The 25,788-nt window shown below is 55.0% G+C and overlaps 2 protein-coding genes across 3 annotated transcripts in view; both read right to left on the minus strand.

The window, feature by feature from the left end:
* The window catches only part of XYLB (xylulokinase), a 44,684-nt gene extending 40,409 nt beyond the window's left edge, over positions 1–4,275 (minus strand). For both annotated transcript variants that reach the window (XM_075556039.1, XM_075556038.1), the window contains exons 1-2: positions 4,093–4,275; positions 2,148–2,230 (exon numbers count right to left, since the gene is read on the minus strand). In XM_075556039.1, coding sequence (XP_075412154.1) covers positions 2,148–2,230; positions 4,093–4,203 — 194 coding nt within the window. In that variant the 5' untranslated portion in view covers positions 4,204–4,275. The remainder of the gene's footprint in view (positions 1–2,147; positions 2,231–4,092) is intronic.
* Positions 4,276–14,146: 9,871 nt separating this feature from the next.
* On the minus strand, positions 14,147–25,285 carry SLC22A14 (solute carrier family 22 member 14). Its single transcript, XM_075555862.1, is given in 10 exon segments — positions 14,147–14,302; positions 15,155–15,344; positions 15,951–16,108; positions 17,495–17,714; positions 17,911–18,008; positions 18,293–18,413; positions 22,716–22,884; positions 23,639–23,793; positions 23,903–24,006; positions 24,890–25,285. Coding segments are annotated over 10 exon segments (1,767 nt in total).
* Between the last annotated feature and the right edge of the window lie 503 nt (positions 25,286–25,788).

A 25,788-nucleotide genomic window follows, 5' to 3' on the forward strand; every position in this document is an offset into this window, starting at 1 on the left:
ACGCCACTGGATCCAAAGACTCTCTCTCCACTGGCCTGTGATTGTCCTGTATTCAGCGTCATCGCATGTTTCTTGACTATGAAGAGGACTTTATACATTGATATCAGACATATGGGCTAATATTGGACTTATGGACTTGGACTCGGCTGGGTTGGGATGCTTTCTTTTTTTTAATTTATTTTTTGGAGGGTATTAATCAAATTTCTGTACCAACCACCAAAGCTAGTGATGCAGAAATTGAAGAATTCTACCCACTTCTTCAGGATGAAATTAATTACACATGCAATTAAAATGTCTTAGTGATTATTGGCAATTGGAATACAAATGTTGTAAACAAAGGGGAAGGTGCAGTAATTGGAAAATATGATCTTGGTGATAGAAATGAAAGCTGGAGATTGCATGATAGAATTTTATAAAACTTCTTCATTGATAAAACCTTTTTGCAACACAAAAGGATATATATATACACTTCTCCAGGTGAAAATCAAATCAGAGAAATCAAATGGACTACATGTGCGGGAAGAGACGACAGAGAAGCTCAGTATCAACAGCTAAAATCAGGCTGGTATTGACTGTGAAAAAGACCATTAATTGCTCATATATAAGTTCAAGTTAAAGATGAAGAAATTTAAAACAAATCCACATGACTTACAATATAACCTTAAATATATTCTCCCTGAATTTCAAGACTATTGTTCAATATTGGACGTATTGAATAATAGTGACAGCAGACACGAAGCTGTGGGCTAGCCAGAATCTCACGCATGAAGAAAGCACAGGGTCATTCAAAAGACAGGAAAGAATGAAAAAAGCAAGATGGATGTCAGAAGAGACTCTGAAACTTGCTCTCAATCATAAAGCAGATAAGGCAAATGGAAGAAACGAAGTCAGAGATGAACAGAAAATTCCCAAGGGCAGCTCGAGAAGACAAAGTAAACTATAATGACATGTGCAAAGACCTCTATTAGAAAATCAAAATGGAAGAATAAGCTCAGCTTATCTTAAACTGAAAGACTTCACACACAAAATTCAAGCCTTGAGTTGCAGTCTTGAGAGATTCTATGGGCAAAATATTGACTGATGTAGGAAACATCAAAACAAGAAGGAACAACTACACAGAGTCACTCTACAAAGCTGGCAACTTAAAACCACCCTATAGAACATAGGGTCCCCAAATTATTTGGCTTACTGCCCCTATTTCAGGAAAAACAAAATAACTAAGCATCCCCTACCCCCAAGCAATTAAAACTTTTATACCACGGCCCATAATCTCAGACAATGTACAGGCATCGTCTTTTGCATGCCACCTGGATCTTTCCATGGCTTCCAGTTGGCAGTGCTCCCAAGCCAAATTACCCAATAGCATCTACTCTAGTCACATCCCTCCTGTAATTGCTCTTCTACTGTACCCAGAGGCCTTTTCAAAATACAAGTGCCATACATGTGCACACCTACACATGACAGTGGTTTCTCCATGACTTTTATGCTAAAGACAAACTCCATACCACTGTCTACATGGCCCAGCCTAGTTACCAGTTCCTTCTCAGCTCCCTGGCCACGTGGGCCTTCAGTTCCATGAATGAACCATGCTCTTTCCTGACACAGGCCCTTGGCATTCACTGCCCTACCCAGAATGCACTTTCCCTTCCATATCCTGGTTAACCCACCTCACCCAAACTCAGCGTAAGTAATATTCCTCCAGGAAACCTCCTCCTTAACCTACCCCACAGGTTCGGATCACGTTCACTTAGAATGAGCACCTGGAAGAACAAGGTCCTTTCCTGCAGAAGCCTGCTCTGAGTTTACAACTGAATATTCTCAGGTGAGGCTCTTTGTTCTAGATTGGATTCCCCCTCTCAACGGGAAGTTTTGGGTTTAGCAGCAGCTCACAAAGTATATCTTACCTAACCTTTGAATGAACACATGAAAACGAGGAAAGGAGGGAGGGATAAACGGACGAATTGGGGTGGAAGGAGGAAGAGCACTTCAGGGAGACAAACGAAACAAACCACTCATGGGTTCACCAAGACCAGCCCTCCTGCAGTTTACCGGCACCAGGCCAATGTGATCCGTGAATGGAAATGGTTAGGAGAGGACCCCCAAACTGACAACCCCCACTACCCACCACATGCATGCCAGGTACATACCTGAATTCTGGAAGGTGGCTGTCAAAGTGCACGTTGCTATCATAGTACATCTCCATTTCTCCATTAACAGCAACAACTTTCACCTGGAAGGCATTTAAAAACAAATCATTTTATTAGGGGCTCCTACAACTCTTATCACAATCCATACATACATCAACTGTGTCAAACACATTTGTACATTCGTTGCCCTCATCATTCTCAAAACTTTTGCTCTCCACCCAAGCCCCTGGCATCAGGTCCTCATTTTTCCCCTCCCTCATGAACCCTTGATAATTTATAAATTATTATTTTGTCATGTCTTGCTCTGTCCCACGTCTCCCTTTTAAAGACACAGTTTTGCCCCGTTTTCATACAGGGATAAAGTGCTAATGACACCAGGTGAAGCCCAGGTCCCCAGGAGAAGTTCAGACCGAAAACCTCTTGGAAGGCAGTGTGCATCAGTGTAACCAAGCCAACAGAGGCCCCATCTGGGGCCATGCCCAAAGACTTCGGTAAAATGAGGAAGCGCAGGCTAAGGAGACATGACATCCCGAACAAGCCAATCCACGCCTTTCACAAACAAGCTGGCTTCTGTACCAAAAAACAACCCAACTCAAACCAATGAATTTAGCCCAATTCATAGCAACCCTATAGGACATTGGTCCCCAACTTATGTGGCTTACTGCCCCCATTTCAGGGGGGAAAACACACAAAAACAACTCAGCGCCCCTTCCCCCAGGCAATTAGAACTTTTATACCGCTGCCCACAGTCTTGGACAACGCAGGCATCTGCTTTTACAGGCCACCTGATCTTCCCACGGCTCCCAGGGGGCAGGGCTGCCCAGTTTGGGGAACACTGTTTTAAGAGAGCAGAACTGTCAAAAGGGTTCCCAAGGCGGAAAATCTGTATGGGAATAGACAAGACCTTCCCCTCCTGTGGAGCAGGTACCTCGTTTGATTAGCAACAGAATGTGGGAGCTAACCACTGCACCACCAGGGCTCGTCCAGCTGGCCCAAGAGTCACAGAAGAGAAGGCAGGCAGGGTTTGGAGCGAGCTTGGGGGCGGGGGGCGGGGGGCGGGATGCACCACACTTGCAGTACCGAAGGGGCTAGCAGACAGCACCGGCTCCCATCCAGGTCCAGAGACCCATCATGTGTAGCTCCTTTCCCGAACAGATGGGGGAACTGAGTCAAGGTACTGTCATTTACACGCGAAAGAAACTTCTGGCCCGGGGCTGCCTCACACAACTCACCTAAAGAGACTTTCCATGCAACAGGGTCTCTAGTGTACTTTTCACGAAGCCCTGGGGGTGCAGTGCTTAGTGTGGGGCTGCTAATTTGCAAGGTCAGCAGTTGGCACCCCGCCCGCCGACCCTGTGTCCCCACCCCTGGCCAATCCGCGTGAGAAAGACGGGTTTTCTACTCCCATACTGAGTTACAGTCTCCAGACTGAAGTTAAAAGAAGGCGCCCTTCTAAAGGCACCGGGCAGATCCAGCCCTTCTGATACTTGACATGCCTCTCTTGCTTGTGGGGTCAGGCAGAAGGCCCGCGCCCTTCGACCGGCGTCCACTGGGGTGACAACCCAGGGGTGTCACATGGGGCGCAAAGTCCAGTCGTGCGCTGTGTCCACTGCACGTTCAACAAAACTGTGCAGGGGTGATCTGGTTCCAGGTCACTGGGTGGGCGCTTGTGCACGCCTTCCTGGGAGGCTGCTGCCCAGCCTCTACCGTGGCTGACCTCCCTCGGCGCCCACGACTGCGCACGAACCCGCCGCCTCGGGGCACTTCCCCGCACGCGCGCGCGGGGTCCCGGTGCCGACGCCGCCAGCATCCTGCGGCGACAACGGCAGGGTCCCCTCTGGGAGCGCAGGGACGCCCCGGAAACGCGCCGCGGCTCGGCCCAGCGTCGCGGCGTCTCTAAGGAGGCGGCCTCACCCTCCAGCCCCCGGCGGCCCCGCGACGCTACCTGCTGCGTGCTGAAATCCAAGCCCAGGCAGTCGACGGGGCAGCGGAACGGTTCGCGGAACCCCAACTTAGAAACCTCTGAATCCTCCGAGCCCTCCGGCTCCTGTTCCATCGCTGCGGAACGGAAGGTGCAGCTGAGCAGCCGCCACCCTCTGCACCCATGGCAAGGCCCCGGGCGCTCCAGGGCCCAGAACCGCCCGGGCCCGCCCCTCGCCCCGCCCCGGGAACGCCCCAGCCCCGCCCCTCTCCCCGGGCCCGCGCGGCGCTCCAGGGCCAGAGCTGCCCGGGACCGCCCTCGCCCCGCCCCTGGACCGCCCTCAGCCCCGCCTCGGGCCCGCCCCCATCGCCCCGCCCCCCCCGGGCCCGCGCGGCCCTCCTGCGCTCAGTGCCGCCCGGGCCCCACCCCCTCGCCCCGCCCCGCCCCTCGCCCCTCCCTGTCCCGCCGGACTCCTGGACCCGAGTCACGAGGCCCGGCTTGCGCTCTGGCGTCGCCTGCTGGGCGCGCGGGCGCGGGCGCTTGGCCAGCCTCCGGCCTGGGGCTTTGCACCTGTGCGTGCATGGGCGCCTGACCCCCTCACCCACCCCTGCCTCCTGTCACCCACATCTGCCGCTGCACAGGCTTCAACCCACCACTCTGTGCTTGCCTGCCTCTCCAGGGGATAACCCCATGGCTGACTCTAGGGCCCTGGAGCAGCTGGCCCACCCTTAGTGATTACTTGAGACTCATGGGAAACTGTTCCAAGGTTGGAGCCCCTGGGCTCCGTCATGCCCTATCCTGACCCAGTAGCTGAGTGGTGGTTTCCCAGCGCTGACAGGAGCCACCTGTTCCCTCCGTGTTAAACAGCAAGAGGACCACATGTCCCCAATGACGTGGGGTTTGCGTGTTCCCACTGCTCTTCAGCTGGTGTTGATGGTTTGGTGTGTACCAGATGTGGGAGAAAGGAGAACCAGAAAGAGACCCACTAAGGCAGTGGTTCTCAACCTGTGGGTCGCGACCCCTTTGGGGGGGGTGGGAAGACCCTTTCATAGGGGTCGCCTGATTCGTCACAGTAGCAAAATGACAGTGATGAAGTAGCTACGAAAATTTTATGGTTGGGGGGTCACCACACATGAGGACCTGTATGAAAGGGTCGTGGCATTAGGAAGGTTGAGAACCGCTGCTCTAAGGACTCCCGCCATTTCCCTGGATTGGAATGCCTCTGCATCCGTCCCCTCATTCCATGGGGGTAGCCTACTTCTTCTTGACCCAGCACTCGACCAAGGACTTTTCTCCCATGACTGCCAGAGTCAGATGACCCCCACCCCCACCCCCCCAACCTCCGCTGGTGAGCTCTGAGGTACATGGGATCCAGCCAAGAGCCTTTGTTGCTGGAACAAGGTGTCAAAGTGTGTGCCCCCCCCACACACACTCACAACACACACTGCCCCACCAGGGAGCACTGCCCACTGTGATAACAGTCCACACTGGGTATCAGGTGGGGAATCGTGATGTGACTGACGGCGGAGCACATTCCGTCTCCACAGTGATGCTGAGAGGTAGGTATTGGCATCTCCATTCTTGACATCCGCACGCGAGGTGTGAAATCCAGTACAGCGTGTAAGGTGCACTCACCTTAGGGGCACACGCACACACGGTGGCGACACTGCTGAGGTCAAGGCTAGAACCTTCCTCTCCAGCAGAAGTCTTCCTCATGAGCCTTCACAGTCAGTAACCCCCAAGATCATGGCTACTCTGACTTCTTCCCGTGGGAGTTCATTTAGAACTTTCTGTCCATTATCGTCCCCAGTTTACAGGAGAAACGAAGATGCAGAAGAGTGAATTACCTTGGCTCAAGGTTCCAAGATCCCTGGCAGAGCTAAGTCCTAATCCAGGGAGGCCACATCCAGATTCTGCATGTTTAACCAGTAAACAAAACAAGGGTGGCAGGGAGCATCACGGGGCAGCCTGGGACATTTACAAATGGCTCCTGAAGGCCAAGGTCCCTGGCTCCTTTCCAGGTTGCCTCACAGGGAGCCTTGCTTTGTTCAGATATTCCCTTTTCATGGGCTGTGGAATCGTCCCCATTCTCGTGACCCATTCTTTCTTTTGACTTCACAGCCCCTCCCTTCACCAGGAGGTCGCCTCCTTCACTCACTCACTGCCATTGAGCCCACCCCAACTCATAGGGACCCTGTTGGACCTAGGAGAACCGCCCCTGTGGGTTTCCAAGACTTTTAGGAGTAGAAAGCCTCGTCGTTTTCCCCGGAGAGCGGCTGATGGTTTCGAACTGCTGACCTTGCTGTTAGCAGCCCAATGTGTAACCCACTATGCCACTGAACAGTCATTATCAAGGAATGAAGGCAGAAATTTTATTTCCAAGCAGTGGGGTGCCTCTCCTGCCCCCGCCCTCTCCTTTCCCACACCCTGAAAAGGCACCTTCATAGGTGGTCTGGGAGCCCTTGGGGCAGTGCTGTCTGGCTGGGATCTCCATGGCCTGAGGCTGGTCTCTATTGATACTGCTCCTTATCAGGCCCTGAGCTGGAACCCAGCTCTCCACATAGAACCTACAGCAGAAAGGACTCCAAAGGCATCTCCTTCATAGCCAGCTGTTCATTGGCCCCAGGAAGGCTTCCCGGTTTATCCAGGGCCTCCCTGAGGCGCAGCCTGTGGCCGAGGAAGACTCTGCAGAGGCATCAGGTGCTCAGCTCCGCAACATTAGACTCACCTCTCACCTGCTGGGTGGAAAACGGGTGGGAGGACAACTCAGGCCCAGTGGTTGTAGGAGGCCCAAGAAAAGATGGAGCCTTGAGTTAGAGGTGCGAGAGGGAGAAAAAGCGCTGGATTCAGGAGATCTCTAGTGTGGGAAACAGAAGGATTTCTCCCAAGTTGTCTCCCCCAAATATATGCCAAACCTAGCTGCTTGCTACACACGGTAAATGACTGTCCACTTGGAGGTCAACGAAAGTGCCTCAGAGGCCATTCTCCCAAGGTGACCAGAAGTCACCAAAAGCGGGACAGTCCTGATTTTTAACAATTTTTCCCGTGTCCCGTGGTGTTTTTTAAAAAGTCCTGATTTTTGGAAAGAATGCAAGACAAGCTAGGGTATACAGTTTTTGGCTGCCATGTGACTATTTTGCCAGCATATGAGTTTTATCAATGGTGTCCCACTGGTGTCCCGCTTTACCAATGTTAAAATCTGGTCACCTTATATTCTCCCTAAGGGTTATCAGTCATCTAGATCAATCGGACTGTATGTCCCATCCTAAGTAGGGGCCCACTCCCTTCTGATAAGGATAGTAGTAGATTGGTTCCCTGAAGGAGAGCCCAGGGAGGTCAGGCCCACTCAAGGGTGACCAAGGTTAGGCTGCATATTGAGTCTGGGGTCTGCCCATCTTATCACCCTAGTCCCTCCCCTTCCTATTACATGTACACTTCCTAGTTCATCCCCTTCCTGTCACGCTTATGCCCCCTATTGTACAACCCCTTCCTGTGACATGTGTAGTCACCTGTAATCACGCCCCCCTACATATATATGGGCCTTGATCAGAAGTTTATAAAAGACTCTTCCTGACCTCTCTGCCTGCGCAGTGCGTGAACCTGGCTGGTGAGATCATCGCCATCCAGGAGGTGAGCCCGCTGCCGTGAAATGTGTCTGACTTCTTTGTTTTACTCTCTCTCTCTCCTATCTCTCTATGATTTTATTATAATCTCTATATGTTTTTTAACTGTACCATTGAGCCTACGGAGCCCATGATTAGTTTCGAGGGGCTGGCTTCCCCCACAATCTAGAAGCTCTCAAACCAAACCAAACCAACTCACAGCCGTGGAGTTGACTCTGACCCTAACAAGCACAAAGGACCGTGTGAGACTGCCCCCTGTGGGTTTCTGCCACTGTAAGGAGCCGTCAGGAAGCTCTGATGATGCTGTGGATGAAGCCTCGGGAGACTGACTGCAAGGTTGGCTGTTCAAACCCACCAGCCTGCTCCACAGGGGAAAGATGAGGGTGCCTGTTCCCTTAACAAGGTTTTGTCTCAGACACCCCAAGGAACAAGAGAAGAGTCTTCCTGTCCCAGAGGGTCACAGTCGACTTGATGGCAGCAGGCTTTTTCCCCTCCTTCTTGGTCGGAGCCCAAAGGATGATGGTGTGGGTGGAGACTACTGAACACTCATCCCATGGGCTGCCAGAGGAACAAGCTAGCCTGACTGGGTAGGAGGACGATGACAGTGCTCCTGAGAAGGGAGGATGCCACCGACCGTGCTTCGGACATGTGATCAGGAGAGACCAATCCCCGGAGAAGAAAGACATCGTGCTTGGGAGATAGAGGGTCACAGAGGCGAAAAGAACATAGAAGGGGCCCCTCCATGAGCTGGCTGCCCCAGGGACCACCACCGTGGGCTCAAACATGACAATAGTAGTGAGCATGGCCCGGGGCCACGCAGTGTTTCGTTCTCCTACACAGAAAGGCGACTCAGGAGCACCCAGGCCGGGCAGCGAGGCTCCCTGGGCAGTGCAAACAGCGGATTGGTCTGGATGATAAAGTTTGGGGGTCTGAGTCTGTCTAGCAGCACCTGGAAGAAAAGGTTGGGGGAATATTTCTGGAAACAAACAACCTCCCCGTGGAGCACAGTTCTGCTCGGGCACGCAGTAGCAAGTGGTTACTGATTCAGGGAGCTTTGGGGCCCACGTGGCGCGGACAGGGTGGTATCAAAGGTCATGCCCAGATTTCCAGCTGAACAAATGTACTTGTTAACTGTCGATGTGTGACAGATCCACCCCAAGCTCCGTGGTTTTAAAGTCATGGTCTTTTATTGGGCAAGCGGGGAATCGGAAATGTGTGGGGCGTCTGAAGGGTGAGGTGTGGGACTGGCACACGGCCCTTCTGCCGGCACGCGCTGGCCCCGAGTGAAGGCAGGGATGCGGCCACTCTGAGGACGGGAGACACACACACACACACACACACACACACAATTAATTCACTGCCATTGAGTCAATTCTGACTCACAGTGACCCTGAAGGGCAGAGCAGATATATCCCTGTGGGTTTCCAAGACTGTCACCCTTCATGGTGGTAGAAAGCCTCATCTTTTGGGGGAGGGAGGAGGGCAGTTGCAAACTGCTGACCTTGGGGTTAGAAGCCCAAGGTGTAACTATAGAGCGGGAGGACTTCCTGGGGAGACAGATCAGTGAGAGCAGTTGGCGCCGACACCACCACAACATACGTAATCTAGGCCACCAGGTGGAGGGTCTTTGCATTCTCTAAATTAGGACACCTGGGGGGAGAGGAAGGCTTGGTCACAGTAGGCTTGTGTGGTAGGTACATAATCTGGTGTCAACTTGTGAAGGGGTGGAGTCTAGCTTGTCAATCAGGTTGCAGCTTGATGACCTCATTTGGGAGACACAAACGAGATAAATAGCTCACTGGAGGTCAGATACAGACTCACTCCCTGGGAGACATTCCTTCTGACAAGACACACGGAGCTGTACTGAAGACAGCCGGAGCCTTAGAGCTGGAGGAGCCATGTGGAGAGCCATGCCAGTGCTGATACTTCCACCAACACTGGATCCACAAGACTTTCCACCCACTGGCCTGTGATCTTCCTGCATTTGGCATCACTGCATGTGTTGTGTGAGTCTGAAGAGGAATTTATAGACTGGTACTGGACATATGAGCTTATATCAGATTTATGGACTTGATATGGACTGAGCTGGGATGTTTTCTTTTCTTTTTTAAAAATTATTTTATTGGGGGCTCATACAACTCATCACAATCCATACATACATCAATTGTATAAGGCACATTTGTACATTCGTTACCCTCATCATTCTCAAAACATTTGCTCTCCATGTAAGCCCCTGGCATCAGCTCATTTTCCCCGCTCCCTCCCTACTCCCTCCTCCCTTATGAACCCTTGATAATTTATAAATTATTTTGTCATATCTTACATTGTCCGACGTTTCTCTTTGCCAACTTTTCTGTTGTCTGTCCCCCAGAGAGGAGGTTATATGTAGATCCTTGTAATCTGTTCCCCCTCTCTACCCCACCCTCCCTCAACCCTCTGGGTATCACCACTGGTCCAGAAGGGATCATCTGTCCTGGATTCCCTGGGATGTTTTCTGAATGTACAATTACTCTTTATATAAAGCTCTTGCCTAGACACATATGACTGTCTATGAGTTTGTTTCTTTAGTCTACCCGGACTAACACAGCTTGGGACATCTGAGTGGAGATGGTGACCAGGCAGGTGGATATATGATCTGCAGCTCAGAAAAGAGAGCCAGGCTGAAGAGCATCCCTCTCCTCCCAACAAGAGTGAGCCAGCGTGTGCTGAAAGGGTTCATGGTGGGGCAGCTGGAGACACCCCACCACCCTCCACCCACCCTCCCCCAGGGAGCTGGGAAGGACAAGGAAGAGCCCCTGAGGGAGGGCTGTGGTACAAACCAAGTGAAGACTGGAAGAATCTGTCAGAGGCTGCACGGAAACAGGTCAGCCCGGGGTAGCAGCGAGTACAAACAAAGTTGGTAGAGCTGCATAGGGCTTCCTTTGGTAAGTGGTCTTCTTACTCCAGTTTTAACAAGTGTCATGTGTGTACATGGTCCCCAAACAGTGTGCCAATACACTCTGTAAGCTGCAGGGAACTAATCAGGGTGCTGCCGGGTATGTCTAGCTTTTTAGGGAAACGGGGATCCTGGAACCTGCCAGACACCACGACAGCCATTGGCTTGAGGCAGCTCACGGTTGCAATATGAGGTCGTGCAAGTCCCTGTCACTTCAACGCTGAGTTTTCAGCAGTTGCAGGCATGGCAGCAAGCACTTCTTAAAAATCCAAGAGCCCTGGTAGTGGAGTGGTTATGCGTTGGGCTGCTAACTGCAAGGTCGGCAGTTCAAAGCCACCGGCTACTCCATGGGAGAAAGACAGGGTTACTATCTCCTGAAAAGAATTCGTCTCAGAAACCCACAGGCCGCTGAGTCAGAATGGCTTCAACGTCAAGGTCAAACAGGAATAAGGGTGACCATTGCCAATTCCAGGATCTAGGCGTCATGTAGCGCCCAGCAGACACACAGCCTCTAAATCACTAACTCTGGTTATGAAATGATCTATGGAGATCATTCTTGTTGTCAGGACATGAATATGCATTAAACCAGACGGCCCCAAGTCCTTCATAAAGAGGACAGTGAGGCACTTCTCTTGGTCCTCGGTTGCCATAAGGAGGACAGTGGTGGTTACCTGGGGGGAAATCTACCACTTGATTGACAGCTTTGACTTCACCCCTAGCATTGAGTTTCCAGTTGACACAAATCATCCAACTGCCACAGTAGTCATCCATGGCCCTGGGGTGAGAGCCACAGAGATTCCCAGGCTCAGGGGCAGGATCTCCCCTTGGGGGATTGCTTATCTGTATGTGTGGCAGTTCCGTCATCTCCTCTCAACTTGAGGAGGGGTGGAGCCTAGCCTGTCAATCAGGCCATAGCCAATGAGGCCTCCGTGTGGACATGGCCTTCTCCTGAGGATTCTGAGAACTCCTGTATTCCTCTCTGGAGACCAGAGACACTCTCTGCTTGTCTTCCTGCTGACAGGACACATGGAACCATGCTAGAGCCTTGGAGCTGGAGGAGCCAGGTGGAGACCTCTGCCAGCGCTGAGATGCTTCCGCTGTCACTCGATCCACAAGACTTCCCACCCACTGGCCTGTGAGCTTCCTGCATTCAGCATCATTGCATGTTTTGTGTGATCCTGAAGAGGCATTTTTGGACTAGTATTGGACATACAGGCTAATATTGGACATATGGACTTGATCTGGACTGGGTTGGGATGTTTTCTCAATATTCAATTGCTCTTGTATGTAACGCTCTTTCTTACACACATGTGAATGACTTTGAATTTGTTTCTCTAGTCAGCCCAGACTAACACAGTATCTTTGCACACAAGGTGACCCTCTTCTGATATCTGTGATCGACACTCTTGGAGCATACGGGCCTCGGAGTTGTGGGGAAGAACATTTCTTGCCAATATGTAATTCCATGCAGTTTGGGTATTTACACGAAGCAAGCTGTGCGGTAAGAGTGTGTGTGAGAGTAGGGGGAGTGGGGAGGGAGGGGGAAAATGAGCAGCAGATATTAAGGGCTCAAGTAGAAGGCAAATGTTTTGAGAATGATGAGGGCAACAAATGTACTTACGTTCTTGACACAATGGGTGGATGTATGGATTGTGATAAGAATTGTACGAGCCCCCAATACAATGATTAAAAAAAAAAGTATGTGTGAGAGCAATACAGTGAAGGAGTTGGCCAGCCAAGTGCGTCTATTAGAAACACTTCAGCCACAAATGCAGGCCACGTGAGCCGTTTCCAAATACCTGACAGCCACATTTCAAGAAGTCCCCAACAGCCAGTGAAAACATGCTTATTAACTCAGTAGCTTCAAGATCTTATTTCTACGTGTCACCAATACACAAAACACAAAGGCGTTTCTTTACCACTTCTCTTGGGCACCAGCTTCTCAAAACCTAGAGTGACTTTTCGCCGTTACCGCACACCTCAATGTGGATCAGCCCCATCCACGTACTTGGTTGCCAACCAGGCCAGTGGTTTACACAATGGGGCCACATGCAGCTATATTCAAAACCAAACCCACTGCCCTCAAGTCGATGCTGACCCACGGCAACCCTCCAGCACAGGGCAGAACTGCCCCTGTGGGTCTCCAGGACGGTAGCTCTTTATGGGAGGACAAAGTCCTGCCTTTCTCCCGTGGAAGGCCAGAGGAGCGACTGGTTCTAACCTCTGCTGGGGGCTTGCTGAGTCTCACTGACTGATGGCAGTGGGTTCGGGTTTTAGGCTTCAGCCACAGCTCAGGGGTACTCTTGTGCTCTGCAGCTCAGACTGGCCTCCCTGGAAAGAGAGGAGGGTAGAAGCCTTGAAAACACCGTGGGCATTCCTGGCTACCCCTTGCAGTTAAGCCAGAGCTTCCCAGATTTATTTGGGAATAAATAAATTGATTCCCCGCTCACTGCTTCAGAAAAAATAAAATTACTCAGAGCACTCCCTGCAATGAAAACCTCTTGTACGATAGCCCATAATGGACGATAAAGTGCAGGCAAGCTGTGTTTGCAGCCGCTGAGGATAGTTCCAGCGCCCCCTGGGGGTCAGGAGAGCCCCCTTTAGGAAACACTGAGTGAATTCACTTACTATCGCCCAGTGGATTCATAAAGACCCTACAGGACCAGGGCGCAATTGCCCCTGTGGGTTACCAAGATTGCAACTCTTTGTGGGAATAGGAAGCCTCCTCTTTCTACCAAGGAGCGGCTGTTGGTTTCGAACTGCCGACCCTGCCATTAGCAGCCCACCATGGAACTCTCTATATCACCAGGGCTTCTCTGAAGCCTTTCCCGACAGGCCTGACCATCTACTTCTGAGAATTCAGTCACCGGGAAGCCGGGTTCACTGTTTCCCTCCAGGTGGGTGAGGGTCAACTTGACAGCGGGTGGTGGGGTTAGTGCTGGGATAGCACCTGGGGAATGCACCCCAAGCAGCATGCTGGGCCCCGAGAGACCACTCTCTGCTACATGGTGCTCTACTCTGCCCCTGGGGACCCGGAGTGCTCCCTGAGAGCAGGCTCTTTCCTGAGTCCTCCCTCTCATGGAAGCTCCGGTGTGAGACCAGAGCTGCCCTGTACACTGGAGCGCCTGCAACAAACCGTGCAGGAGTGGGGAGCCTGTCAACTGGCGCAGCAGCCCTGGGGTTGGGGTAGAGTCTGCTTAGTGGCCCAATCCTGCCGGGCCCATGCCAGCGCCTCCCAGACACCTCCGACTCTCCAGGGGCTTAGCTGAGAACACAAGGAGCCCAGTCGGCCTGTCTAGGCCACCTTCCTCACAGGCCAGGGTCACTGGGTTCTCTGGACACAGTGCATTGCGACATGACGCATCTTAAGGGCCACACATTGTCTTTATTAGAATCTGCCACAGTCTCGCTCCCTCCCCTCCATAAAGGGGCAGTTTCGGGAGCTTGTGGGGAGCGGTGGGGGGTGGGGTGTGTGTGTCGGCCCTCAGTTGTTGGGCGCGTGCCCTGCCTTGTCTATGGACTACTTCGGCAGGTTGCTGAAGGCCTCTGGCCTCACCTTCAGAGGCCTGGCATTGAGAATCGCATTCTTGGCTGCCTCCTCACTCACATCCTCTGATGACGAGTCATCCGTGAGGACATTGGCAGCGTCGACACATGACTCCAGGTTCATGTCTTTCTGTAAGCTGAGGAGAGGAGAGCAGTCTCTCTCTCTCTCTCTCTCTCTCTCTCTGAGATCCTCGCAGTGTGGGTGTGGCCCCACAGCCCCCAAGAGGTGGGGTTGCCCCCCCCCCGACTCCTGGACATCTCAGCCGAGCTTTCCCATGGCCCGCGAGGAACCTCGCTTTTTAGAATTGGACCTGTTCTGTCCCCCAGCCTTGGCCAGACCCTTCCGTAGCCTTCGGGTTCTGCCTGCCATCTTCGTTGCTAACATGATAGGGGTACTTGCCACGTGCCAGCTAGTCTGCCAACGGACCCTATGCACTATGGGGCCTCTTGGTCCCTGTCCCACCAGGGATGAGTCTAGCAAGGCCCCAAGCCTCCTCTACAGGAATCTTAGGATGCCAGAGGCAGGCAGTGTCCATGGAGAGGCCGGCTGGCTCTCATTCCTAAATGTCCCCACTGGGCCTCATAAATGGACACCCGATCCTCTCAGAGGAGCTGGGTCCTCAAACAGGGGAGGAGAGGCACCCGACAGCTGGTTCTGAGCTGGCCCAGGAGACAGGCCAGGGTCCCACTGCTACATCCCGGGAGCTAACACCACCAAGGACCCAGCCGAGACAGGCTGCTCGCGACTTTCTAGTTGGGGGAGAGGGTAGAAGAAGGCCCAGCTTAGGCGACGGGCGGAGAGGGTGCGTGTGGGGCTGTGCTCAAGGGGAGGCGAGCAGGCAGACATTTGAAGAGCTAGGAGAATCGCCACTGGGTTGCCCTCTCTGGGGAGCCCAGGGGCGGACAGTGCCCGGCCTCCTCTGCCTGGGCAGGGCTTGGAGCACCGCTGGGCCCTGCGCACACACCTTAGCAGCTCGGGTACGTGCTCCTTGTCCGAGAACAGCTCGTCGTGCAGCTCCGGCAGCAGGCAGCAGAGGTACACGGCCAGCGACGCCAAGGAAAAGGAGAGTAAGATGGGCAGGAGAGAGAATTTCTGTCTGAGGAGCAGGGTCGTCAGGGCCAGGATGGCGCCAATCATCAAGGGCAGACACAGGACCCCCAAACCTGTGGCCCTGCGAGGGGAATGGGGAGCTTGTCTGGGCCGCCTCCCAGGAGAGGGCAGCCTCCTCCTTCACCCCTTCTCTTGGCACAACTCTGGGGATTCCATTTGGGGAATGAGGATTTCTTCTTGGTCTTTGAGAGGTGGGGCTGGGGCTGGGGTGGACAGGGGGTCGGGAGTGGGAGGGGTCAGACCCCACAGCATCGTTTGGGTGGGCGTGAGAGAGGAGATATGGACAAGGCCACCAGGCCCCTCAGGGACACTGCTGACATCCCTAAAGGATTCTGAGGTAACGGGGGCTGAGCTCAGAAGGACCCAAGCCCTTGCCAGGAGTCTGCACAGGCAAGGCTGATGGGTCAGCCCACCTGGGACACACCCCAGCCCTGCCATTTGCAAATCTGCCCTTGAGCAAGGGCCATCCCCTTTCAGACTTGCTCATGGGCACCCTGGGGGTCACTACAGGGCAGAGGGGACTTGAAGGTGGAAAGGTGCTTGGGTTAAGCGCGGGCAGAGAGAGGTAATGGGCTTAATTAAGTCCTGCAGCACGGCTTCTCTAAGGGCACTATCGCCCAGCCCTTCCCAAGCCCCGGCCAGCCCCGCTCACCCCCAGGCCCAGCACCTGAGCGCGGTAGGCAGGAGTTCGGCAGTGTAGTTGAAGACCAGGGTGACCGAGTTGGCCAGGCTGACCTCTCCCAGCAGGACTATCAAGAGCACCATGAATTTCAACTCTGTGGCCAGCCAACATGGTCACCTTAGAGTGGGCCCACCACAGACCCCCTCAGGCTAAGTGGAAGAAAGCTGCCCACGGACACACCCTCAACCCTTCCCAGAAGGCATCTGGACGACCACCCCAGGCCCTGGTCCTGAAGACTCAGCCGTTTGGCCAGAGGAGGGTCAGTCTGCCAGAGGCCCAGCGAGACATGTGCAGCAGGAGGGCTGGTCAGCAGGAGTAGCCTCACATCCACCATCCCACCAGGCTGGACACAACCCTCTGTAGCCCCATTCCCTCTTCTCAGGCAACCTCCCCCAGCCCTAGCTTTCCCCACCTGCCTGCTCCCTCCTTGGGGATCTACTCAGCTTCCAGGCCCACAGGCAAGCCAACCCAGTGTCCTGTGGGCTGGGGGCTCCCTGCTCCTAACTCTCCCCTTCATTCGTGGCTCGGTAGGCAGGGGCAGCTGAGCCTGGAGGAACTGCGTCCTTGTAGAAGTAGCTCACCGTGAGCATCTGGACACCAGTGTGGAAGGAGAGAGCCAGCACTTGGGACCCTGTCCTACCGATGTAGGGAAGCCGAGGGCTAGGGCTGCAGTTCCTCCCTATCGTGCCCCGACCCTACCCCCTGCTCTAACCCTGGGAATGAAATCAGAGCTCTAGCTTATCTTTTGGGGATTCCATTTTCAGTTTCTCCCCCATGTTTGACGCGCACATGTACATGATTTCTGCCTGGTTCACATCCAATGACCCACTTTTCACCATAAAGTTATTTTCCCCAACTGCCAATCAACACGGCCCACCAAAGGAGGGGCCCGTCAGGACACATACAAGCCCTGTGTCCAGCGAAAGGAGGGAGCCTGAGGCTGCCCTGGACACAGCAAGAGGGGACTTGCAGTCAGAGGTCCTGGGTGAGTGGACAGTGAACTTTCCATGCCCAAACCCTGGACTTGCCACACCCCAGTTCTGTGGCCTGGCCCATGTCCACTGGCTCAGGAAATGCCCAAGACCATTACCAGCCCTGCCACAGTTCCTCCTCCCACCAAGGCTCCTAGCTGGGGAAATCGAAGTAAGAACTGGGTAGCCCTGGAGGCGCCTGTAGTGGGTTACAAGTTGGGTTGCTAACCTCAAGGCCAGCAGTTAAAAATTACCAGCCACCTCGAGGGGGAAAAAAGATGAGTCTTTCTGCTCCTGCCAAGATTACAGTCTCAGGCCCCCATAGGGGACTTCTACCCAGTCCTATAGGGCCAATATGATTCTGGATGAACTGCCTCTCGCTGGCCTCTGTGTGCCCAGCGATGGAGCCCATTTCTGAGAGGCACCTTCCCCATCGTGGGTGGGCTGTGGAGGCAGGAGGCTGGTTCCTAGGTGTGTCCACCTGCTGGGCAAGGCGAGGTCCATTGGGGGTGGGTGGAAGGCCTAAGGAGGAGACAGGCTGGGCAGGAAAGGGTGGGCTGTACCTTGGGGGATGAGAAGGCTAAGCAAGCACATCAGGGAGCCGAAGAGCAGTGTGACCGCCAGGGTCCACTTCCTGCCACTAAGCTCCAGGAGCAGGATGCAGCACAGCCGGACAGGGACCTCTAAGACGCTGGAGACTACGAGTCTGGCATAGGGGTTCAGGCCAAAATCCTCCACCTTGAGATTCAGTGTTAAATAGCTGTAGCTGATGGTAAACCTAGAACAGAGCCAGGACACACGCATGCACACATACACGCACACGGGGCAAGGAGCAGAGGCAGACGACAGGAGATAGAGTTCTATAGTCCCTAGGTGAAGCTGGGACCCCACAGCCCCCTCCCAAGCTCCTGCCCCTCACTCCCTGGGCAGCCTGCCTCTCCCCACTGCCTGTCCGGTAGGACCTGAGTACTTACCATATGATGCTCATCACCAAGATCACCTGGCAGATGTACCTGTTGCTACACAAGTCCAGGACAGACGTCTTAGTCGCCTGCTTGTTCGGCATCTGCAGCTACAGGACAGGTAGGACTGGCCAATGGTGGAGTCGAGACCCCAGCTTGCTCAGGCCCCACCCTCCACCCCCAGGACCCTGGAAGCCCACCTGCCCCCGCCCACAGTGCCGGCCTGGCTTCTGGCCTTCCCCTGACACCATTCCACTGTGCCATTCCTGTTCTCCATCAGAAACGGACTAGAACACCCCCCAGGCTGGGCTTCCTTCAAAAGGACCAGGAGGGAGAGGGGATCCCTTCCACAGCCCACTGCCCTCAGCCCCACTCTGTGGCTGAAGCTTCTTACCTTGCTGAGCATGTTGAAAGGAATGATCTTTTTGTTCAAGGAAGCTGCGTAGGACAGTACCTGCTTGGCCTCTTCCACCTTCCCTCTCAGCAACAGCCACCGTGGGGACTCTGGGAGGATCCTGCATGACCCAGCCCCCTCTCGCATCTCCAACTTCCTGGATGCTCCCAGGAAGGGACTCAGCTTGGCCCTACCCCTACCCCAGCCTCCTCTGTGGCCCGCCTGCTTCAGTAGGATACGACCCAGACCTTGGGGGCTTTGAAGGCTCCCATGCATGGCCTTCTACCCAAGCCCCCACCCCACCCCCAGCCTCTGCCACTCCAGCATCCTTGCCCTCAGCATCAGCTCTAAGAACCTGCTCCTCCTCTGTTTCAGGGAACACCCTCACCTGCCCAGGCATCCCGAGAGTCCCATCTTCCATGCCCACACCTTCTCTGAGAACCCACTTCTGTGGTTGGCATGTCCTGGCTCTTTCTCTGTCTCTCCATTTGGGGGAGTCGGGGGTGGGGGTAGATCCTAGATCTGACCCTGGCCCCTGCCCCCGTGAATGGAAGGTGAACAGAAGTCTCCTCCCTGTGCCCTCTCCTGCCCTGCCACACCCCGCCTGGCCTTTGGCCCCAGAAGGACCAGGAGGGACAGCTCTTCTAGGCCAGTCATCATCCACACAGATGGACATGGATGAGCAACATCTACCAGCAACTGTGCCTGGCACCTCACGTGCCTATGGACTCCTTCCCAGCCTCAGACCTCGTGTCTTTCACAGCAGGAAGGACAAATTTGCCCATGGCCACACAGTCTAGGGCCCCTGGTCCGACATGTGACAGCACACACACCTACACACACACACCCCAACCCTGCTGATCTTGCATCACCTCCCCTGGCTGGGCCGGGACTTTGGGGCTGGTCCCACAAACATATGTGGAATGCAAGACACTGGAGACAACTTCCTTCCTTGCCCTGCCCTGCCCTGCCCCCGGCTCCTCCAGAACCTGCAAGGCTGCCACATGCTCTCAGGGACAGTCGTCACATTGGGCTTCTCCACACGGTGGGGGGCTGACCCCATGTCCACTAACAGACTGAGCCTAGTGGCCCTCGGGTGGATTCCAACTTGTGTGCAGAATGGAACAGCTCCTTTGGTTTTTCAAGGGGTTATCCCTGGGAGGCAGATGGACAGGCTCCCCTCCCAAGGTGTCTCTGCGTGGGTTGAAGCCACCAACCTTTCCGCTTGGTTTTGAGCTTAACCATTGTCAATGTCCAGCCACCATCCTCAGAGGACGGTATGGACTCCCAAGGGCAGAGAGAGTGGGCGAGAGTGAGTGGGCACATGGGCATGGCAGCCTGGGAGGGGTGGAGGGCCCTGCTGACTGAACTCAGTCTGCAGAGGAAGGTGTGTGGAACATGGCAGAATGCCCCCCAGTACCCCAGTATTCAGAGAAGGGGCCAAGCCTTTCAGGTTAACACCTAGAGAGAGCAGGGAGCCCTGGGCAAGGGCTCAGGCTAACCCTAGAGGAAATGAGCCAAGTCCTATAAAGATGTAAAATCCTCTGCCTCCATTCCCACCAGGGGGGAGTCAGCCTGACCTGGCATCTCCCTGGCTTTGGGGGCCCCTCAGGATTGGGCCACCCAAGCTAGTGTTTTTCAAAGTGGACCAGCAGCATCAGCATCCCCTAGACGCTTGCTAGAATTACCTGTTCTCAGGTCCCACTGGAGACCTGGTTAAATAAGAACCTCGGAGGTGAGGTGGGGGGGGGGCAGTCATCAGTATTTCCGAGGCTGGCAGGGAACGCAGGCTACAGTCTGAGAAGCACTTTCCTGCAGGATGGCCCCATAGGCAGGCAGCTCCCTCCTCCCCACTCTTGGCTTCTTCCCTTCTTCCTGACCCATTCTCCTCAATACGAAAGAACCAGTAGAGATCATGAGGTAGTGACAAAGCCCTCCCCCAAGAAGAGTCCCAAACCAAGGCACTCGCCCTCAGAGGACACACAGATTAGCCAAGGGCACAGGAGGAGGAGACAAAAAAAAGACAAAGCCCTAGACCCTTTGCAAGGCTCTGTGAATTCACACACATGCGCCAATCACATCCAAGCAAGGCCTAAGGGCTAGCAGTGTAATCGAATTTGGTTTGACTTTGCTTTTTAATGTCCTGGAATTTCAGCTGAAGTACCCAAGCTGGTGACCATGAGTGATTACCACACCTTCTAACGCCTCACCACATTCAGAGGAGAATTAACAACAGCATCCGCAAAAACGCAGGAAGACAGCTCAAGGACCACCTCTCCCAGCTACCTGTAACCCACTGCCATTGAATCCCTTCCGGTTCCTAGCTGCCCCAGAGAGGATTTCCCAGGCTGCATGGCTTACCAGAGCAGACAGCCCATCTTTCCCCCACGCACTGGTGGCCTTCAACTGTGGACCGGGAGGTTAGCAGCCCAACGCTTCTTCAGCATTGCCTCTCCACTTCTTGGCCGGTGGCGGGTCTTCACCGCTTTCCTTCCCCACCCTGCTCTCCATAATCAAGCCGCACGTGGGGAGCCTCATGCCAACTCCACGACCGCCTTCAAGGAGGTCAGCTGGAGCTCATGACTGACTAGACGGCTAGCCTGATTTTTCCAGACAGTAAGAGAGCTTGCAGAAGAGGTCTCAAGTGTCTCCCGAACTGTAACCCCGAGCCTGATGTCCTCTCTCTGTTGGGCCTGATGAGGGCTGGGGGTGGGCATGGGAGCAGCCCATGGAGGCAGGATGGGATTGGGAGAAGCCAGTAGAAAGACCACGTTTAGATGCTGAGGGTTTTGGGGTTTTGTTTAGCCAGGTGGACCTTGCATTACTGAAGGCTAGGCTGAGAAGGCCTTTGCACGGTGGGGTGCACGACCAAGGGCAAGGGCCGGATGAAGGTCACAAAAGGGTTAGCCAGAGAGCCCTCGGTGCCTCAGGTGCCTTGCTCCCACAGGTGGGCAGGGCTGCTGAGAGAACGGCACTTGCACGTCTGTCCCCACAGAGGGCGCTGTCAGGTAGGCTACAGCGATGGCTGGTGCCCAAGGCCTTTGCCTCTCTTTGCTGATGGCCCCATGCTCTGCCCAGGGTCTAGATCGGGTCTAGATGGGGCCTGGGCATGGGCTCCAAGGAAGCAGCGAAGTGGGTGTAAGGCTGATGTTTTAAATTGGGCCGGGCTGGAGTTTTTCATGCCTTATGACCCAAATGAGCCTTACTCTCAGGACTTCCTACGACTGGGAAGAGAGGAGACCTGTTCAAGATACCCTCAAGTGGCGGGGACGGAAAATGCACCCCGGTGAGTTCCGCCCCTCTGACAGCTGTCTGTTCTTGTTAGGAGACAGACCTCAGAGTGCATTGCTATGGCTCTGGGACAGGGCTGGGCTGGTGGGAGAGACCTACTGTTCATCACCAGCCACTTGGTATGACTTGATTTCTGGCCACACGCATCTATTACATTCATACACAGGAATACATTCATACAACTCTTTTGTGGCCAAGCCTTAAAGCTGGTTCCCAAGCAGCGGTATCATTTGGCATGATGGAGGTCCACACTCATTCGGGCACCTCAAGGACCACCGAGCCTGATCTCGACATGTTCCCTCCCCCAGCCCCCACTCCCACGCCCTCACTCGTAGCTGGAGGCCCCACCGCACGTAATCCACGCTGTGTAGGACGGCCACCACTGCAGGCAGGGGTGACGGCACCAAGCTCTGGGCCAGACAGGCTGGCTGAGTTTCTAGCACCGTGGGCAGCACCGTGGGGCTGTGTCTTTCCGAAGCTTCATTCTCCTCTCCCCACCCCATCTCACAGAGTGAGCAGGACATCATTTAATGTTGGAAAGATGGAATATAGTTTCAAGATCCACCATCTAGCCCTCTCTCCCGGCTCAGCCTCCTTTCCCCACCTGTCCACGGCTAGCAGCACACCATCCATCCCTCCTCTAACTCCTGCTTCCTGCCCCGTCCCTGCACAGCTCCGGCCTCTCCTGATCCCAGGCAAAACTCCTATCCCCACAAAAGCATCAGGTTCTCCCACTCTGTCTCAACCCCCCTACCGATCAGCACCTTCTCGGGGTCCACCTCGGCCCTGCCCCGTGACACCTCCTGAGTGACATCCCTTCCTCGGGTCCTAGAGTCCATCTTCAACTGCCTACTAGCCTACTGATGTCATGTAAAGCCAGGGGTTACCACTAAGGGCAAAAGTGCTTTCCCCGGCGTCTCTCTCTATCTTGCCTTCCACCTGACCATTCCCTCTTGGACCTCGCCTCGCCCACTGCCAGCTGATGTCCGAGGAGGGTGTATGTGGCGTGCCAGAGGCTCTGAGCTCTCACCCCCTCCGCCTGCCCTTTCGCCCAGGGGCACACTCACCCACTCTCTCAGCTCCCAGGGCCCCCCCACCCCCGACCCAGCCCATCAGCCTCCATCCTCCTCACCAGATGTAGGGGATGAAGGAGAAGGCGGGCATTCCGCCCACCAGAAACAGCATCCGCCAGTGTGGGAGGCTGTAGGCCAGGCCGGACAGGAACAGGAGGCCCACGGCGAAATAGCAGTGTGACAGGATGACCACCCGGACCCGGTGCTCGCTCACCAGCCACTCCGTGACTGCGGGGATCAGGAGGAGAACCCCCCGGTCAGCCCTGGGGGCCTGGGGGCTGCCTCAGCCATGTTCTGGGCAGCTTAGCCTAAGAAAGGATCTCCTGTCTGCTCATCCGCAGTGCCAGACCCTCGAAGCCAGCCAAAGGGCTTTGCAGCTTCAGGGACACACGCCAGCCCCCTGGCCTGACCCCCCAACCACCGAGTGGGTTTCAGAAAGCTTTATCTGGCCAGCCTGGCTGGGTGCCTCTCAGAGAAGGCCTGGCTCTGTCCACAGGACCCCAACATGGTCTGGGATGGGCCCAAGGCAAGGACTCACTGTCCATGCCAGTGGAGACCCCAGTTCACTCAGGGGTGCTAGCAAGTTGGGGCTCGCAGGGGGCTGGGGGTGCGGCAGGGGTGACAGCTGACCCTGCCTGACACAGGCCTTTCCTGGTAGCCAAGCAAGCTGCTAACGTCTGGGAGGCGCAAGCAGCCTTCTCCAGGAAGGAATAAGAACGTGTGCCCACTGAGCAGAGGGCTGTGGGTGGAAGGAGACACGTGTGGAAAGCACCCAGAAGCCCCTCTGGGAAAGCCCCAGAACTCGGCCAGTGAACGCTGTGTGTGAGGCCGTGCAGAGGAGGAGGGAGGGGTGGACCCGGCACATCCAGGCAGCCCACAGTGGAAGTCTGACGCCTGTCTGCGCCCCCCACTTTGTCCCTGGGAGCACACACCCCACTCCCACCTATGCCGGGGCGGGCCCGTGCCTGCAGCTGAACTTCACCTAAAGTCAAGCTGCTGATGGTGTAGCCAGCCACCGCCTGGCAGGCTCCGAAGCGGAAGAACAGGTAGACTTTCAGGCTGTTAACGAAGGCTGTGCCGAAGCCGAAGACCATCAGCCCCAGCAGCGAAAGGAGGCTGGTGTAGTAGCGGCCCAGCCTACAGGCACAGGAAGGGGTGGCACCAGGCACCTCCTCTCCCCACCCACCTCTGAGGTTCTCCAGGAGGGCCCCTCCCCCACCCTCAGTGAGAACTCTAGGGGACTCACTTGTCACATAGGAGCCCGAAGGTAATAGATCCCAGCAGGAGGCCCAGCATGTACACCGCCAGCACCAATTCTCTGGGAGGTTCTTGGCCACACACCAGGTCAAACTGTGGGTGAGACCCAGGGATTGGCCACTGGCCTGCAGCCGAGGTCAGCAGTCTGCGTCCAGAGACGGTGATCCCCCCACCCCCGGGGGGGGGGGCCTTTAAAGAGAAGCGGCCTGTGACCCAGGGAGTCAGGACTCTGGGAGTGTACAGCAGGCATTCTCAATCTGCACTTGGCTGGCCCAGGAGCTAGACTTGAAGAGATAGCCAGAGGCACAGGCCGTGAGCAGGGGAGGTCCCTCAGGCAGGCCTGGGGCACTGAGGACTGTCCCCTCCACACAGGCGCTAGGGTCCAGCCTAGAGCGGCACAGGTGGTGTGTGGAGGGCCCAAGCTGACCCAGTGGTTGTGCTGGAACCTGCCTGACATGGTGGTTTAGCTGCAAGGCCAGCACCAAGCCCCTGAACAGAGGAAGCCGTGGCAGTCGGCGCTCACAAAGTGACAGCCTGGGAAATCCTATGGAGCAGAACTGCTCTGTCCTAGAGGGTTGCTATGAGCTGGCATGACCCCATGGCTCTGGGTTTGGTTTGGGGCTTTGTCGAGGGGCCCAGTTTGCAGTTCAGGCTGAGAATACCTGTGAGGTGTGCCAGGCAGAAGCGCTCCTTTCCCAGGGGGCTCTCTGCCTGCTGAGAGTTCAGAGCTTGCCACCCTGACAGGAGAAGCACTTCCCCAGGCAAATGACAGCCCTGTATCCCAGCACTCACCCCTCCACCCAAATTCCTCTAGCATCCTGCCTAGGGAAGCTGGTCTGCTGGGTTTGTGCCCTGACACTGGGTCCCCTCTTCAGGGTGGCCTGGGGCCAATGCCTTCCGGGCCTCAGTTTCCTCACATGCTGGGTGGGTGGGGGGGGCACATGGGTAGCTACAGACAGCTCAGGACAAGGCCCACCTCTTCTGCCAGCAGTCGTTTCTTGGACTCAGGGTAGATCCACCCATTGTAGCAGCTTTCTGTGTGGTTGAGGCCAAATTGGATGATGGAGTCCAGATCCCAGTGCACAGGTGAGTACTGGAGACAAGTCAGGAAGCTGCCGTTGGACTCTCGGGGCAGGGTCAGGTTCAGCTGCTCGGCCTCGGACAAGTTGGGGCCCACGGTCAGGATCCAGCTGGTGTTGCAGTAGGCCTGCTGGGCCGCGAACACGAAGGTGTCGGCAACCATGAAGAAGGCCGACAGCATGTTGGGGATGAAGGTGAGGGCAACCAGCCTCCGCTGGAAGTTTCCAAACGCCCCCACTGCACGCAGGATGTCCACAAACTTGTCCTCCGTGACGTACGTGCCGTCCCCCATGCCCTGCAGCAGCATATCCTGAGATCAGGAAAGGGAATTCAGGCTCCTGGAAGAACACTGGGATTCACGTGGCATTACCTGAAGGCCGATGCCTGTTGTAATGCATTCGCAGGAAGGAAGGGGTTCAATCTCTGCTGACAACACCCCCTAAGTGTCAGAGGTCAGCGTGGCAGCCACTGACCCATCACTAGCCTCTCTGACGTGGAACAACCCTGATTTCAGTCTGGGTGTTCTCTGTAGGTCCCTTCTCGCTTCAGGTGTTTCTTGGCTAGCATCACTTGCCCTGTATTGACCCACTGACCCCTGTCTTCGGAATGCATTGAAGGTTTAAAAAAGAAATTTAGAAAACACTGTACTTGTGTTGTGAGTGACTTAAGTTTTGAGAAATGTGGCAGTTACATCATCTGTCAACTTGAGGAAGGGTGGAGTCTAGCCTGTCAGTCAGGTTGTAGCTTGATGCTCATTTAGAGGCTCAAAGGAGATAAATAGCTCACTGGAGGCCA

The sequence above is a fragment of the Tenrec ecaudatus genome, chromosome 8 (genome assembly GCF_050624435.1).
Source record: "Tenrec ecaudatus isolate mTenEca1 chromosome 8, mTenEca1.hap1, whole genome shotgun sequence".
Lineage (NCBI taxonomy): Eukaryota > Metazoa > Chordata > Mammalia > Afrosoricida > Tenrecidae > Tenrec > Tenrec ecaudatus.